The sequence below is a fragment of the Rhodotorula paludigena genome (genome assembly GCF_050403205.1).
Source record: "Rhodotorula paludigena JCM10292 DNA, Rt_paludigena_JCM10292v1_ctg19, whole genome shotgun sequence".
In the NCBI taxonomy this organism is placed as follows: Eukaryota; Fungi; Basidiomycota; class Microbotryomycetes; order Sporidiobolales; family Sporidiobolaceae; genus Rhodotorula; species Rhodotorula paludigena.
In genome coordinates this window covers 307,269-323,685 of record NW_027481439.1, presented here as the reverse complement: position 1 = coordinate 323,685, position 16,417 = coordinate 307,269, and the positions used below count along the sequence as shown (strand labels likewise).

Sequence of the window (16,417 nt, the reverse complement as noted above, 5' to 3'; positions counted from 1 at the left end):
GCGAGCGCCAGTAGGCGTCTCGCGTCCCTCGCTTGCGTCGTCGCCGGCCTGGCTGTCGGAGGCTGTCGTCGCTCGTTGCCCCCCGTCCACCCCCTTTCGTCTTTCGCCTGTTGTCATCCTTACCACCCGCACCGCTGCAACATATGCCTGCGCGCTTGATTATCCTTCTTCCCGTGTGCGAGCGAGAGGGCTAGCAAGCCTGCGAGTGTCCTCACTACCGGATTTGCAAGCGTCGGTGCTCCTACGCTCGTTCCGTCTGCTCCGCCATGGACTTTTTCATGCTACGCTGAATCGACTGCCCGCGGTTCGAGGTTACAGGTCGACGCCACGACGCTGGGCAACGCTGCGTATCAACCTTCTTAACCTGCACTCGGTCTCGGTGCGATACAGGCTAATGCCGGAGATTCGCTAGGCGGTGTACAATTTGTATGGCCAAGTGGAACGCAAAGAGGATAGCGCTAGGTCGCTCAGAGTCGCGTTCGACGACGAGGATGGGCGAGAGGTGCGGCCAGGAAGCTGTTTCGTGCCTCCTGCAAAGCCATCCGCCGCTTGTCGCATCTTGCTCATCATCCTGACGGCTTTGCTCGTCCGAAAGAGCCTTGTGCGCATGACTCGGCGCCGACGCGAGGCGAGTCTTGGCAGCACGCTACGTATATGCAAGGCTGGACCGCGCCCCCCAACTCGCCCGGTTAGCTCAGTCGGCAGAGCACCAGACTCTTAATCTGGTGGTCGTGGGTTCGAGCCCCACATTGGGCGAAGCTTCTCTTTTGCTGCTGTTCACCCCTCCCATTTCCCCTTTCGCGGGCACGGCACACAGCTTTTGGCCCGACCAGATATAGATGGCAGTGACTGCACCACCTGCTCGCGATCAACACGGGTGGACGGTAAGGAGGAACTCTTTGTGCTGTTCTTTTGCAGCTCGTTTCTTTTGACTACTCGATAGAGACTGTGTTTGTGGCGGAAGGAAAGGTCGAAGGGGTAGGGAGGAGATAGTCTAATGGGGTGCGTATGCGAGAGGAAGGGGCGGCGAACGAGAGGAAGTCCTCAGCGGAGGCAGTCGATCGCGAGCATACCGCCAAAGTTCTGCCACGCCCAGCCCTGGTCGGCGAGGAACTCTGTCGTCGCCTGCTCGAGGCGGAGTCGCCCCGCGGCCTCGGCCTTGTCGGGTGCCGACGACCCGCTGTGCTTCTGCTGCCCGATGACGACGTACGCGATGCCCTGGAACTGCTGCGCCTCGAGCTTGAGCAAGAAGTCGCCCATGAACCCAATCGCCTCGTCCGTGTGCAGCGCGTGCAGGTCGAGCGCGACTTCGGTGCGCTCGTCCTCGGTCAGGCCGCGGTCGCTCGCGGGCAGGACGCTCGCGCTCACGACGCCGAGGCAGATGCCGCCGCCGCGCTCGTGCCCGCGCACCCTGCGGTCGGGCGCGTCGTCGGTCGTGCCCGCGCGGCCCTCGTTACGGTCGATCGCCTCCTTGAGGATGCGCTTGCGCTCTTCGACAATGCGCAGCGCAGAGTCGCGCCCCTCGATCGCGACCTGCCGACTCCAGTCCTGCGCCTCGCGACTCCACTTGCGCGCACCAGCGCCGTCGCCGCGCTTCCAGCACTCGGCGGCCTTGGCGAGGCACTTGTTGCGGTTCGCGCCGAGCTCGAGGAAGTTCTGCCGGTACTTGATGTAGAGCGCAGCGAGCGACTGGCCCGTCGGCAGCGTCGGCAGGAGTGCAGGCGGGCGCAGCGTGATGCGCCCAGACTTGCGCGGGCCGGGCGCGCTCGGAGCGGGCTGTGCGCCGGATGGGCGCGGCAGCGGCGACTGGACCTTTTGGCCGAACTTGACGGCACCCGCGAAGCGCGTTCGCGCCGGGTCGAGCTGCACAGTACGGGTCGTGCCACCCATCGGGCGGTGCGAGCGCGGGGCGGCGCCGAGGGTCGGAAAGTCGAGCTCAGGACCTGCGTCAGGTTCGGGCTCGGGCATGCCCTGCATAGCCTCCTGTCGAAGCCGGGTACGGGCCTCGTAGTCGGCGCGAAGGATCTGCGCGAAGGGCGTTAGCGCACTGAAGTCGAAAAGCGAAGTAGAGAAGAACGCACGGGAGGAATCGAATGGAGGAAGTCGCAGCGACCGTCGCCCTTGAGGCAGTGTCCTCGGAGCCAGAACCTGCCAACCAGCCAAGTCAGTTCTATGCTCGAGAGCCAAGGAGAAGAAGTGAAAGAGCGACGCACTTGCAGACGGCCTTGCTGACATCGTGCGAGAAGCGGCAGTCGCTCCGGAGGCAGTTGCCCGCGAGGTAGAACCTGCACACCCTGCCCCCGACGCCCCTCCCCGCCTCACCCGTCGGCGTCCCCGTCCTCGACCCTGCACCACCAAAGCGCGGCGAGCCCCGCCCGCCGTTCCCGCCCGCGAAGCCGTCGAACGAGTCGCGCGAGATGACGAGCGGGCGCGAGCCGGTCGCGCCGATCCCGCGCGGGACGGGGGCGCCGAGCATTCCGGGAGGCGGCGGAGGGTACGGCGGAGCAAAGCCAGGTGGCAGGGCGGCGGCGCCGCCCATGTGGGCCATGTCCATGCCCGGAGGGGGTGCCGGCACGAGATGCGATGGCGGCGGCGGCGGGCGGTTCCCGAGCTGCGTGTCAATGATGTACTCGATAGCCTTGTCGACATCGAAGCCCGTCTGCGTGAGCGCCTCCTCGAGCACGCCCTCCGACACGTCCGAGTCGGCAAAGATCGAATGGAGGTGGTCGAACGGCGTCATGGCGTACGCGCCGATCCCGCCAAGCCCCGAACTGCCCTCAAGCTGGTTCGCAAAGTCGATCGAGGGCATCTCGCCTGGCGCGGGGCCGGGGAGCGTGATAAAGGCGGGTCCGGGTCCGCCGCCGACGCGCGGAGCGAACGCCTCTGGATCGTACATCGGCCCGCCCTGGTACGTGCCGTACTCGCCCGGCGTCTGCGGTTGTGCGGTCGGCGCCGCATAGCCCTGCGGCACAAACGGCTGCGCGCCTGCGCTCGGCGGGTAGCCAAAGTAGCCGTCCGGCGGCGGCGGCGCGTTCGGGTCGACCCAGTGCATCCCGCCCGCCTCGTCGTCGTAGACGGGCTGAGCGTGCGCGTACGCACCGTCGACGGGAAGCGCAGGCGAGTAGAAAGGGCTGTTGGTCCCGCCGCCAAAGGCTGCGACCGTCTCGGCGGGGAGCGGGCCGTCGTCTATCCGTGCGTGCGGCGACTCGTCGCCGCCGTCGTCCGCTGCTCCATTCGCATCGGCATCGGCCCACGGTAGGCGCGAGATCTTGGGCTTGCTGCCCGAGCCGTCTAGCTGGCGCGGGAAGTAGCTCGGCGACGACGAGGCTGAGAGCGGCTCGTGGTGCGGCGCGTGCGAGTGCTTGGGCGTGCTCAGCGGCGAATGGTTCAACACCCAGTTCTGCTGCGCCTGCTGCGCCGTCATTGGCATCGGGCTCTGCGAGCGGCGCGGAGTGCCCGGCGCGGCGGGAGACGCGCGGCCACTCGAGGTCCCGCCGACACCCGGGCGGAACTCGCTCGCGCCGACCGAGAATTTGAACGCGCCCGAGTTCGGGTTAAGCGTGAGCGGAGCGGGTTTGGGCGAGGACCAAGGCGAGTGCGAGGGTGAGCGGGAACCGGGGGCGCCAGTCGCGCCGGGCGTGAGCATTCCGCCGGCGCGGCGGACAGACGAGGAGCGCGAAAGGGATGGGCGAGAGCCAGGCGTCGTCGAGCCGTGGTTGGGCAAGGGTGGCACAGGATTCCCGGTCGGGTGCAGGTCTTCGCGATGGCGATGCAGGAGTGCGAGGATGAGGGGATCGAGGTTGACCGAGTCCTGCGAGTAAGACGGTCAGTTACGGTTTATCAGAATCCACTGAGAGCCTCGCGTACGTTCTCGGGCAGGATGAGAAGCGAGTTGAGCGTCTCCTTGATGGCGTCGGGCATGTCGTCCTCGTCAATGTCGGGGTCTTCGAGCTTCTCGATGACGACCTTGGCTCTGCGCGTGAGGCACGGTGTCAGTGTGGTGAGAACGAGAAGATAGGTCAGGGCAAGGCGCACTTGTCTTCGTCGCTGAGCTCCTCGGTGGCCGACTTCCCCGTGCTCGACTCGGCGTCCTCGTCGTCCGTCGTCGTCGCGCTCGCCTCGCTCGGCGCCTTGGATGACGATGCGGCCGAAGCCGCGCGGCTCTGCGCGAGTGCGAGCTTGCGGACGCTCAACTCGAGGAGCGACATGCCGGCCGAGTTGGGCGGGAGGGGCTGCGGGGGACTCGTGCCCTGCTTGCCCTTGCCGTGCGCGGCAAAGAGGTAGTTGAGGAGGGCCCGCGTGTGGGTGTAGCTGTTGCTCTGCGTCCCGTCCATGGCTGCGGGTGCACGCGAATCGCACGTTCGAGAGGATGACGCAGACGAGCGCGGCGGCGAGGGTGCGCGGGAGCTTAGGGCAAGTCGCTGGGTCTCTGCAGGTTCTTGCTGAATGTGTATCTGCATGTCTGCTGGTCAGCGCATCCTCACACATGGGCGGGGAGGGCGAAGAAGGACGCACGCGATGAGGGGGACCACCAGCGCGAGCACGGGCGCGCGGGAACGCGGGAGAGCGCGCGGACGGTCGACCGGACTCTGTGGAGCTGTACTTCGCCTCTGCGCGCCTCTTCGAGCGCAAGCGGGCGAGCGAGAGCGACGCGGAAGCACTAAGCGAGCTCGCAGCGTCCCACCACGCCGCCGACTAGCGCGCAGACTCTCTTGTGAGAGTTGAGGGCACCTTGTACGGTACAGTGAGTATCTATTCGGACTTTATATCAAGCTCAGCAGCACTCCACGGGGGTGCCATGTCTCGCCTTCGTCGGGTCGAGTGAGGCGGTGCTCTCTCCTCTGCCTCGCTCTCGCTCCATCTCGACTGTACGCCTGACGGGAGAATGGCCGCAGGGAAGAAGCGCCCTGTCAACGAGATCGACGACATCTTTGCCGCCCCAAAGCCAAAGCCTGCCGCCGCCGCCGCTTCCTCGACAAAAGCCGCCGCGGCCTCTGCCGCACCCGCACCCGCACCAGGAGCCGCAGGGACAGCGACCAGCACAGGAACGAGTAACAAGCGCAAGAAGAGCAAGGCGGCACCTGCAGAAGAGGCGGCACAAGGGGCAGATCAGGCGCCTCAACCGCTCGCACCTCCCGCAAAGCGCGTCCCCGAGACCGTTGTCGACACGTCCAAGGCCATTGAGACGTACAAGCCTGCACCCATGCTCAAGAAGTCCCTCGGTGAAAACGCCACCGAAGAAGAGCGCAAGGCTGCCGAGGACGACGAGCGCTTCATGGACTCTCGCGGCACTCGTGCGTCCTGTCTTCTTCCGGTTCACTCTTGAGGCTCTCGGTTTGCCCTGCTGACCTGACGTCACCCGAAGGCAAGCGCACGGAAGACGGACTGCCCATCTACAGCCTCGACGAGCTCAACATCGGCTTCGGCGGCGGTGTGTCGCTCGTTCTCTCACGGATGCACGCGTTCCTGACCGGCAGAACTGACGCTCTTGTCTCGCAGATACCCCCGAGTGTCCGTTCGATTGCCAGTGCTGTACGTCCGCGGAAACCCTGTCTACCAAATACGTCGGGACTGCCGCCGCTGACTTTAGCTCGATGTCCCCCCTCCACAGGCTTCTAGAGGCTTAGACTGCTCCGGCATCACCCCCTGCCGCTGGTTCCTTCACCGTCCGTCCCTGGTTGTACCTCCGCCCGCGCAGGCGTGCGCGCTTGTGCTGTTGTTATCACCATTGCGCTTGCCTTTCCCGCTTGTTCTCGTCGGCTTTGCACTCGCCTGTTTGACCTGATCTCGCTTGATATCCCGCCGGCCGTCGTCCTCGCGCTCAGGCAGCGAGCCTGCGTATCGACGGTCCGGCTATCGCGCGCTTGACATTTCGGTCCTGCCCAGGCTCTGGCAGATTGACGTCTCCGAGGCCGATCGGCTCTCTCGTTGCCCTCCTTCCATCTCTGCGCCTTCCCAGCTCGCTTCCGCCACATGCCTGCATGACCTCACGCCCAGCCCTCGGTCCTCGCGCCTCCTCGTCCGGCGTCGCGGCCCCCAGTCCTTCTCCCGCAGATCCCAACCCCTCCCCGAGCCTCTCAGCAGAGGGCACCTCGCAATCCACTGCCGCGGCGCGCGAGGCCCGCCCGGCCGTCCCGCCGCTCGCATGCATGCGCTACTCGCCCCGCCCGTGCGTCAACCAGGCGCTCGTCGACGCGCTGAAACCGCTGCGCGAATGGCGCTTTGCCGAGTTTGGCTGTGCGCTCTTTCTCTCTCTCTCTAGCTCGCTTCTATCACGCTTGCTTGCTACTTTGTGCCCCGTATTGACTGTCAGCGAGCAGCGGGAAGCCCGGAGGGGATCTCGTACTCGACGGCGATCTCGGCTATCATTGCGTGCCCGTACAAGCTGCGGTCAGGCGACGAAGCCCGGCAGCTGTTCAAGGTGCGTCTGAGTGCACTTTGAGCGATGCGAACTGCAGAAACGATGATGATTTTTGCAGGTTGGCGAGAAGCTCGCGCTCAAGGTCGACGAGTTCCTCGAGACGGGTCGAATCAAAGAAGCCGGTCCGCTCCTTCGCTCTCTGTTCGTGCAAGCCTTCGGATACTTACGGCGTTCTCGCTTGGTAGACAAGCTCGCGCACAACGAACGTTACCAATCGCTCAAGTCGCTCATGACGGTCCACGGCATCGGACACCACACAGCCAAGGAGCTCTACGCGCAGGGGTACCGCTCCGCCGAGGACATGCGGCGCAGCGGAAAGTGGGAGAAGGAGTTTCGCTACCACGACGACATACAGGAGACGTGCGTTCTTGTCCCCGCTTCTCGCGACGAGCTTGACACCTGACTGGATGCTTGCGTAATGCAGGATTCCGCGAGCCGAGGTAGAGAGCATCTGCCGCTTTGTCAAGCTGCAGCTAGATCGCATAGAGCGCGGCGCGCATATCGTTATTGCCGGAGGGTGCGGCGGAGGCTTTCCCTTGCTCCTTGCAGACTCAGCCCTGGATGCTGACGCTATTTGGCCGCAGGTATCGACGCGGCAAGCTTCATTCGAATGACGTAGACTTGCTTATCACTTAGTAGGTCCTGTCCTGCCACGCTTCCACGAGCCAGGTGCTAATAAGGCTGGGTAGTCCGCACGAAGACGGGAAAGAACGAGGGATGCTGCGGCGTCTTTGCCACCGTCTCCAAGTCAAGGGTACGCATGCAGCCTCTTGACTCTATCGTGTGCCTCTGACGCCTCTGCTCTCACTCAGGCCTCATCCCGCCCGACGGGATCCTCTCCTTCAGCCAGCCGGCAACGCTCCGCTCGACGCGCGAGAACAAGAAGGCCGGCTCGTTCGACGCGCTCGACAAGGCGCTCGTCGTGTTTCGGCACCCGCCCAACGGGACGACGCGCCCGAGGGACCAGTTCCGCCGTGTCGACCTCATCTTTGCGAGGTGGCCGAGCTTCGGGGCGGCAGTTGTCGGGGTCCGGAGCTTTCGCTTGGTCCTCTGCGGCTTCTGGATGAGTATGCTTACTAATTAGTCTTGCAGTGGAGCGGCTCGACCCAGTTTGAGCGCGACCTGCGCAAGCATGCCGAGAAGCTGTACGTCCAGTTTCTCGCATTCGTCTGTCATCCGCCTCGCTCTGCAGTTGGCCCGCGACTTCGCCTGCTCACATGCTGTGTACTCTTCACAGGGGCTACAAATTTGACTCTGGAGGCTTGCGAGTGCGCGGGACAAACGAGGTCGTCCCGACCGTCATGGAGCGCGACGTGTTTCGTGCTCTCAAGCTCAAGTGGATCCGTGAGTCTGCCCCTCTCCTCTCAGCTCGACAACTCTGAAGCTTTGATTTGTGCGCACAGCGCCAGAATTGCGCAACGCAGATCCGTAGAATGCCCGCCGCATCGTGTGGTCCAGCCATCTCGTGTCGTCCTTGTTGTAGTATCCTCGCATCGCCGGCAAGGCATCACGTTCACATCTCCGATGCATCACAGCATGAGATAGAAGAAGAGAATACCGCTTGCAAAGTTGCGGTGCTGCTACAGGGGTTCGAGTCGATATGCTGCACTCCTGCGGGTACGAGATATCAGTAACGATCAAGGATGCAAAGCTGCGCAACGTACCGTGCCATCTCATCGCTTCTCTACTCCGTCTCCTGTCGGGTCCACGCCGGGAAGCTCCTGCACGCCGGCGTACCGCTGCTCCCAATACAGCAGCGACTGGTTCCGCTCGCCGCCCTCGCCAAGCTTGACCGCCTCGATCTCGGCGATGAACAGCTCTGAGCGCGGCTGCCACCCTCCTTGTGCGCCCGCGCTGGCTTCGCCCGCTGGAGCCGCGCCGCTCGACCCGAGGTGCGAAAGCGGCAGGCGCTGCACGACGCGGCAGTCGAGGTAGCCGAGGCTCGAGCGCTCGAGCTCGTCGAAGAGCTCGGGCGGGAAGTGAGGCTCGGTCGAGGCGTCCCACCCTGCGCCGCCGGTTGATGATTGGGGAGGCGAAGGCTGAGCCGGTGCAGGGAGTGGAGGTTGTCGCGCAAAAGCGCGGGCGATATGCTCCTGCGCTGTCGACAGAAGATGCACTCGGAAGGATGGGGACGGCGGGGCAGCTGCGCCTGGCGGAGGAGGCGGAGAGAGGAAGGAAGCGAGTCGCGAGGGGAGGCGGAGCGAGAACGAGACGAGCGGCGGAGAGACCGAGATGCTCGCCAGCGACGACAGCGTTGCGCCGTGGTTGTGCCTCGCCTGCTGGTCCCCCAGATCCTGCTCCGACTGCGCCTTGCCAGATGTCGACGAGGGGAGGTGCGCCGTAATGCACGCGACAGGCTGGGCCACCCGCCGGAAGAGCTCACGCTGCAGCGGAGACGGCAGTGCAGCCTTGCTCAACGTCGACGATGCGCGCGCCAACCATGGCTGCAGCGGGATGCGGAGTCGCCGTGACATGCTCAAGGTCAACCAGATGAGACCACCTTTCGCATTTCTCTCTCACTGAGCCACTGAGTCGTTCTAAAACGAATTACATCGATCGAATCGGGTAGTAGAGACAGCCGCGTGGCGCAGTACGAGCCAGCGGAGGGGATGAACGGCAGGAGTAATGACAACCCGACAGCACGGAAGGGTAGGGGAGCTCTAGTGATGGCACGTCCGGCACAGAAGGCACGAACAGAAGGAGAGAATCGTAGTCGTACAACCACCTTCGATGGGCGGGAGATGGAGGGAAGGGGAGAAACGGGGAGGGCGCGTTCACTCGCGAGGCGCCTCCTTGACGGTCGGAAGGTTCATGCTCGGCGAGCGCGAGTGGCCGCCACGCGGCGAATGGGCCTCGAGCTGCGCCGCGCCCTTCTCGACGAGCTGCTGCGTCGACACGCTCGGGTCGTGCGCGGCGGGGTCGTCGAGCGTGCCCTCGGGCCGCCACTGCCCGCCGATCGACGCAAACACGAGCGACGGCGCAATGGCCATGAGCGTCGTCGGCTTCATGTCCATCGCGTGTAGCTGCTTGGCCGCGCTCGGGCGACGGCGGAGCTTGAACACGCTCGACATGCGCGCGCGCCCGCCGCGCACCGTGCCGTAGATGCGCAGGCCGTCGATGGCGCGCTGGATGCCCTCGGCCCACTTGCGCTCCTCGATCACCTTGTCCGTGCGCGGGAGCTCGTCGATCTTGGTCATGTCGGGATACAGGCGGAGGCGGACGAGGAGGCGCTCAAAGCCGTCCGTCGGCAGGCAGCGCAGGAACGCCGCCCACGGCACCGAGATGAGGCCGATGATGATGGAAATGGCCCAGTAGTCGCCACCGATGCGCTTGACCTGGAACGCGGCGCCACCGAAGTTGACGATGATGGCCTGACCGCCGATCACTGCGAGACGGGAGCGGTGTCAGTGGTTACTCGCTAGCGTAGTAAGCCAGTAAGGATAGCGTACTGATGAGGAGGATGACCATGAAGTACGGGTTCTTGTGCACGCGCGAGAAGATGTTGAGCTTGCGGTCGAGGCGACGGCAGTTGATCATGTTGAACTGGAGATGCGCGAGGAGTTCAGCCCTCGTCCTCACAACAACTCGAAGAGAGCGAAACGCACGATTTGCGAGAAGACGAAAGCGTTGAAGATGAGCGTCTTGAGCTCGTTGTCCTGGTCGATGCGCACGGCCTCGTCGGTCGCGTCGAGGCCGAGGATCTTGTGCCCAGCAAAGTTGAGGACGAGCGCGGGCACCGTCTTGTAGACGGCCTGGCCGAGGATCATGACCCACATGTTGATCGAGATGAGGGGCGCGGTGCGGCGGTCGGGCTTGCGGTCGAGCGACGCCGGATCGGCGGGGTCGGTCGCGAGCGCGAGCGCGGCGAACGTGTCCATGATGAGGTTGACCCAGAGAAGCTGCACGGCCGTAAGAACCGACTCCTCCTCGTCGGAAGCGACGGCAGTGACGAACGTGATGACGACGGCGCAGATGTTGACCGAGAGCTGGAACTGCGGGTCGGTAGCGGGCGCAAGTGGTCAGCGATTGCTCGCGAAACCCCAGTTAGCGGAAGCGAGCGCACCTGGAGGAACTTGCGGACGGCGTCGTTGACACAGCGTCCCCACATGATGGCCGAGACGATCGAGGCAAAGTTGTCGTCCATGAGGATGATGTCGGACGCCTCCTTGGCGACCTCGGTACCGGCGATGCCCATCGAGAAGCCGACGTTGGCCGTCTTGAGCGCGGGGCCGTCGTTGGTGCCGTCGCCCGTGACGCCGACGACCTCGCCCATGCTCTTGAGCGTCTCGACGAGGACCTTCTTGTCCTCAGGCGACGAGCGCGCGAGGACCTGCAGGTTGGGCACAACCTCGAGGCGCTGCGCCTCGGTGAGCTTGCGGAAGACGGGGCCCTCCATGATGATGCCGCCCTTGCTGAAGATGCCGCACTGGGTCGCGATCGACCGCGCCGTGAGCACATTGTCGCCCGTGCACATCTTGACGGCGACGCCGGCGCGCTGGCACGTCGCGACCGCGTTGGCGACGCCCTCGCGCAGCGGGTCCTCGATAGCCGTAATGGCAATGAGCGTCAGGTCCTGCGCCATGCTCTCGTACTCAACCTCGCCGTCGTCGTTGGTCGCGGCGCCCTTGGGCGGCCAGCTCGCAAAGTCGCGCGAGCAGAGGGCGATCGTACGGAGCGACTGGCACGCGTAGAAGATGATGGTGCGGCTGATATTGCCGCGCGTCTCGTCGTCGAATTCGACGGTCGGGACCTCGTCGTCCTCAGACTCGGTGCTCGCGCCGTTCTCCTCGACGACGACGTGGCGGGTGGCAAGCTTGGCGAGGACCTCGGACGCGCCCTTGAGGTAGAGGCGGTACGAGCCGTTGGCGAGGCGGACGACGACGCCCATGCACTTGCGCTCGGACGAGAACGGGACCATCTGGACAATGTCGGCGCGCTCGCGCACCTCCTTCCAGTGCTCCCAGCCCTGCGACTGAGCCCACGCCATGAGCGCCGTCTCGGTCTTGGACCCGACGAACCCGCCCGTCGTGCCGTGCTCGTCGGTGCCCTCAAACGCGGTCGAGTTGACGACGACCGACTCGTTGAGGAGCTTGCGCAGCGCGGGCGTCGCGTGCCTCGCAATGTCGCTCATGTCGGTCGTAAAGTCGAGGCGGCCCTCGCGCGGCTTGGGCGCGTCGATGCGCTGCTCGGTCGCCTTCTCGTCGTCGGCGTGGTCGCCCGCGGCGCTCACCTGCTCCGGGTCGCGGTCGTCGTTGGCGTTGGTGCGCGCGGCGTTCTCCTCGAGGCGCGAGACAAACTTGAGGTGGACGCCGATCGAGCCGGCGACGACCGTCATCTTGTTGGTCGTGAGCGTGCCCGTCTTGTCGGTGCAGACGCACGTCGCGTTGGCCATCGTCTCGCACGCGCCGAGGACGCGCACGAGCAGGTTCATCTTGGTCATGCGGCGCGTCGCAAACGCGAGCGCGAGCGTGACGGCGAGCGGGAGACCTTCGGGGACGGCAACGACGACGACCGTGACGGAAATGATGAGGATCGAGATAAAGTTGTCGGCCTTGTCGTCGGCCGAGCGATCCGGGTCGGTGCCAAGCTTGACGAAGAAGCGGATCATCAGGGCGACAAAGAGGACGAGACCGGCGCCGGAACCGAGCCACGCGATGAGCTCGGCGAGGTAGTTGAGCTTGAGCTGGAGCGGCGTGTCCTCAGCGTCACCTTGAAGAGCTGCAAGACCGAGGTGAAAGGTCAGCCAAGGTGACTCGGGGAAGAGGTGAACAGGCCAGGAAACGCACACATCATGATCTTGCCGTGGAACGAGTTGCGACCGACAGACGTGACGACGTAGCGGCCGACGCCCTCGATGACCTTGGAGCCAGAGATCATGAAGCAGTCAATCTTGGTCTTGCCGCCCTCGGCGAGAATGTCCTCGTACGTGCCCTTGCGGACGGCGTCCGACTCGCCCGTCGCGCCCGACTCGTCGCAGCGGACGTTGTGACCCGAGAGGAAGATGCCGTCGACGGGGATAATCTCGCCCGGCTCGATGAAGAGGATGTCGCCGACGACGACGTCGTAGACCGACATGAGGCGCTCTTGGCCGTGGCGGAGCGCTTTGACGTTGCGCTCCTCCTTTTGCGCGTTGAGCTTCTGGAACTGGCGCTCCTTCTGCCAGTCGTTGACCGAGCCGACCATGACGACGATGACGATGGCGACGACGATGGCGACGCCCTCGACCCAGTCGACCTGGGGGAGCGTGCAGATGTTGTTCGCGCAAGTCGTCGAGGGGTACGTCTCGGGCGGCTTGCCGAGGTCCTGGTAGAGACCGAGAGCGAGCGATACGGCGGCGGCAACGGAAAGAATGATGAGGACCTTGTCCTGCGAGAGCGAGGAAGCGGAAAATCGAGGTCAGCTCGAGCAAGCTCGCCATGTTTGAGCGGATAGGACGCACGGTGTAGGCAGCCCAGCAGAGAGCGAGGAAGCTCTTTGACTTCTTGGCGGGCACGCGGTTCTCGCCGTAGATCCGGACGCGGTCGTCGTGCTCGGCGACCTCGCTGCCTGGCCCGCTGAGTTCGTCGAGGCCGTTGCGCGGGTCGGTGCGGAGACCCTCAAGGACGCCGGCGGTACCGCCGAGCTCGCGGAGGTGGTCGTACGACTTGGGGTCGACGAGGTTGTACAGGCTCGAGGGCGTGAGGTGGGCGGCAAAGGGCTTCATGCCCTCGGGCGGGGGGTCGACAATCTTGTACGTCTGCGCGGGCTTCTTTGCGCGGCGCGGGATGATGCCGAGGAACTTTTTGGGACGCTCGACGACGACGTCCTCGGGCATGGGGTCGCTCGCGTCGCGCACCTGACCGTCGCCGGTGACGGTGAGGGGCTTGCCGGCGGCGTCGAGTCCGGCCTCGAGATCATGCGGAGCCTTTGCGCTCGAGTGGCCCGTGGGTCCGTCGGGCACGGTCGAGGCGAACGAGGCGGCCTGCGAGGGGCGGCGGTGGTGCGCCGACGACGAGGACTGCTCCTGCTCGAGGGCGCGGCGCTTGCCATCGGGCTGTTGCGGGGGTGTCTAGGGTGGTCAGCACAGAGCCCTGGCAGTGTCGCAGTGCACGGCGGTGCTTCGATCTGCAGGACTGGGCCCGGCCGGGAGAGATACCCCGCGTGCCTCCGATTGTCAACGCGCGAGGAGGCAGCCTCGGAACAAGTCGAGGCAGTTGTCAACGGGGCGGGTACTGACAGCGCTGTGCATGGCAGTGCAGCTCTGCGCTCTGCAGCTCGAGCCAGACGAGAGCGACGGAGCGCGCGAGGGCGGCGAAGGGGTCCATGTGCTCGCGGTCTTGGAAGGCACGCGGGTCCCGCCGTGCAAAAGATGGCGGCGCGCGGGGAGCAGCCCTGCACGGCGCACAGGACGCACACAGAGGGACTCACGTCGTGGTTGTCGCGCAGGCTCGTCGTCGTGGCGGGCGCCCTCGCTGCGCCCGCGAACAGCGGCTCGTCCGAGTGGGTTGGGCTCGGCGGGCTCGCGTCCGTGTCGAACGTGCCCGCGTTGGACGGCCTGCGCGAGCTTGTCGGGCCCGGCTGGGTCGGGGACGAGCTGGTGCTGCCCGTGCCCAGCGCGCGCTCGTTCGGGGGCGTCGAGGGGGTCGTGTCGTGGTGGTGGTCGTCGTCGTCCGGCGCGGGCGAGACGGAGAGGGTGGGGATGGCTGCGGGCGGGCTCAGTGCCGGCGGGGGGCCGTCGTGCGGGCCTGCCATCGTGTGCGAGGGACTCGCGGGTAGGAGAAGGAGGAGAAGGGGGGCGAGAGTGGCGACGAGGAGGAAGAGGGCGCCAAGGCCAGGGACACGATCGAAGTTGCACCGCCTCAAACCCTCGCTCTTCGCTTGTCGTATTATTTACCGCATGAACTTTGCAGAGCTGAGGAGAAGGGCAGTAAGTCTGACCCGGCATTCCCGCACTCTACACACCATGGACGCACTCGCTTCCCGCAGGAAGAGGCCGCCAACAGCGCGCGCAATGCCGTCCCCTCGTCGTCCAAGGGCAGCCGCTACGAGCCCGTGCGCCCAACGCTCGGCCCAGCAAAGTCGGCAGAGCGCTACCCGTCGCAGGCTGAGCGCACCCGCCAGTCGACTGTGCTCAACTGGGAGCAGTCGAAACACGTTGCGCCCGCTCCTCCGCGACGGCTCCCCTCTGCGTCCAGTCACGCCCAGGGCGGTGCTCCAGCCGAGACTGCAGTTGCCGCGTCCACGCCAGCACTCCCAGCACGCGCGCCGCCCCCGCCCGCGCGCAAGCCTGCCGGCCTCGGACCCCCTGCACCACCTCCTCGCAAACCGTCTCACCTCGCTGCGCCACGGACACCGTCGCCGCTAGCATCGCCTGCGCTCGAACACGAGGCAGACGCACTGCAACGCCCGACGCCCGCACCCCCGTACCGCTATGCAGTCGAGCATGACCTTCCGTCGCCCGCTTCATCCGTGCTTCCGCGCGAGAATGCATCGCAGCGCAACTCGCTAGATCCCACAAGAAGCGCTGCGCCTGCCTTCAAGCGCTTCAGCGAGTATACAGATCAAGACAAGAACGACCTGTTCGCCGTCCTCGACTCGGTGTGTCCCCGTCCCGGTTCCCGGCCTCCATGTTCCTCCTGCCTCCGCTCGATCGCTGATGGCAGATGGAACTGATTGTCGCTCCCTCGCCGCAGTTCTTCGACTCGCGATTCGACGTCGTTGTCGTCGGGAAGCCCGCTTCGGAAGAAGCGCTTGAGCCGCCGAGTCGGCGGCAACAAGCGCATTCAGCGCCGTACCTCCCTCCGGCCTCTCCTCCTCCCGTCGCCCGTTCAACCCGCCCACGCCTCGCCGACCCGTCCTCGTCGTCGGCTTCGACGCCACAGCCGTACGCGCCCACGCCCAAACCGCGCGAGCTGCACGCGCCATCGTACCCGCCGCCGTCGTCGCACTCGTCCGCCGCGCTCTCGCTCCTGCACTACCTGCTCCACGCGCCCTTCTCGACCGCCTGGTTCGCCGACCTGTCCTCTCCCCTGCCGCCGTCGCTCGTCGGCCGGTCCGACGTGCGCTTCACCGCGTCCTTCTCGCAGCGCGGCACACACAAGGCGCTCGTCGGGTGCGCCCTCTTTGGCGACGCGAGCACGGCCTGGTGGCGCCTCTCGTGGGACGCGGCATCCGAGCAGCGCGGGACCGCGCACGTCGACGTCGCGCGCCAGGCGCGGTACCGGCCCGCGCCGGACCTCGCTGGGCAGGAGTGGACCGCCGAGCGGCTGTATGCCGCGAGCGAGCGGTACGGCGTGCGGGTCGCGCGGTTCGCGGAGGAGGCGCGCGAGCGGGGCGTGCCCGTCGCGAGGGGAGAGTGCTGGGACGTGGCGAGCGAGGCGCTCAAGGCGGTCGAGGCGGACGAGGCGACGCGGGGCCCGCGCGCGGCGAGAAGGCCGCTTGTCAGCGTCGGGAGGACGCACGGAGCGTTGCTCTACTATGCGAACGCTGGGGCTGAAGGTAAGAGGGACGCAGATGGGCGCGTGGTCGGGACGTGGAAGGGCGGAGACGTGTACGTCCGCCCGGGCGACGTCGTCGAGTGGCGCCAGGTGCGCATCAGCGAAGTCGGCGCGCGGCAGGGGGCATACATGATGCTCGGTGATCCGGATGTGCGTCGTCCCTACTCTCACAGCGTCGAGCCGGGCTGACGGTGACGGGTTTCTTCCATCCGCAGCACACCGCCGTGGTCACTTCCGTCTCCCCGCCGCACGCGACCCCTTCGATCGCGTCCTCGGCCCCCTATGTCGACGCCGCATACCCGCTCGCCTCGCTCAACGCCATCACGGTTGTCGAGCAGTCGCTCGGGTACGCGCCGACCTCGCGCACGTACGACCTCGGCTCGATGAGCGCGGGCGAGCTGTGGATCTATCGCCCGTGCGGGATGCAGGAGCTGTGCGGGTACGAGGAGGTCAGCCCGCAGTGGCCGGAAGAGCAGGGCGTGCAGTGCTGGAGCATCGGTGAGCTGGGAGACTGAGCGAG

General features: G+C 65.8%; 5 protein-coding genes across 5 annotated transcripts; 2 read left to right on the top strand and 3 right to left on the bottom strand.

Annotated features, from left to right (window-relative positions):
- Positions 1-1,044: 1,044 nt before the first annotated feature.
- Positions 1,045-4,334, bottom strand: JCM10292_004273 (uncharacterized protein; the record flags this gene model as incomplete). Its single annotated transcript, XM_076648933.1, has 5 exons — positions 1,045-2,025; positions 2,082-2,148; positions 2,214-3,811; positions 3,868-3,973; positions 4,036-4,334. The coding sequence occupies 5 exons, from the start codon at positions 4,332-4,334 to the stop codon at positions 1,045-1,047; spliced, it is 3,051 nt and encodes a 1,016-aa protein (XP_076505638.1).
- A 551-nt stretch (positions 4,335-4,885) lies between these two features.
- JCM10292_004272 (uncharacterized protein) lies at positions 4,886-7,853 on the top strand (the record flags this gene model as incomplete). Its single annotated transcript, XM_076648932.1, has 14 exons — positions 4,886-5,294; positions 5,366-5,431; positions 5,500-5,532; positions 6,055-6,237; positions 6,321-6,421; positions 6,480-6,543; positions 6,607-6,781; positions 6,846-6,938; positions 7,006-7,056; positions 7,111-7,175; positions 7,234-7,448; positions 7,514-7,566; positions 7,659-7,765; positions 7,825-7,853. 14 exons carry the CDS (start codon positions 4,886-4,888, stop codon positions 7,851-7,853), a joined length of 1,644 nt encoding a protein of 547 aa, XP_076505637.1.
- A 241-nt stretch (positions 7,854-8,094) lies between these two features.
- Positions 8,095-8,895, bottom strand: JCM10292_004271 (flavin reductase family protein; the record flags this gene model as incomplete). Its single annotated transcript, XM_076648931.1, has 1 exon — positions 8,095-8,895. The coding sequence occupies one exon, from the start codon at positions 8,893-8,895 to the stop codon at positions 8,095-8,097; it is 801 nt and encodes a 266-aa protein (XP_076505636.1).
- A 300-nt stretch (positions 8,896-9,195) lies between these two features.
- Positions 9,196-14,152, bottom strand: PMC1 (calcium-transporting ATPase PMC1; the record flags this gene model as incomplete). The annotated part of the gene is made up of 7 exons (XM_076648930.1): positions 9,196-9,806; positions 9,871-9,964; positions 10,027-10,413; positions 10,485-12,139; positions 12,208-12,787; positions 12,861-13,454; positions 13,829-14,152. 7 exons carry the CDS (start codon positions 14,150-14,152, stop codon positions 9,196-9,198), a joined length of 4,245 nt encoding a protein of 1,414 aa, XP_076505635.1.
- A 145-nt stretch (positions 14,153-14,297) lies between these two features.
- Positions 14,298-16,412, top strand: JCM10292_004269 (uncharacterized protein; the record flags this gene model as incomplete). The annotated part of the gene is made up of 4 exons (XM_076648929.1): positions 14,298-14,327; positions 14,387-14,998; positions 15,094-16,047; positions 16,113-16,412. 4 exons carry the CDS (start codon positions 14,298-14,300, stop codon positions 16,410-16,412), a joined length of 1,896 nt encoding a protein of 631 aa, XP_076505634.1.
- Positions 16,413-16,417: the final 5 nt, after the last annotated feature.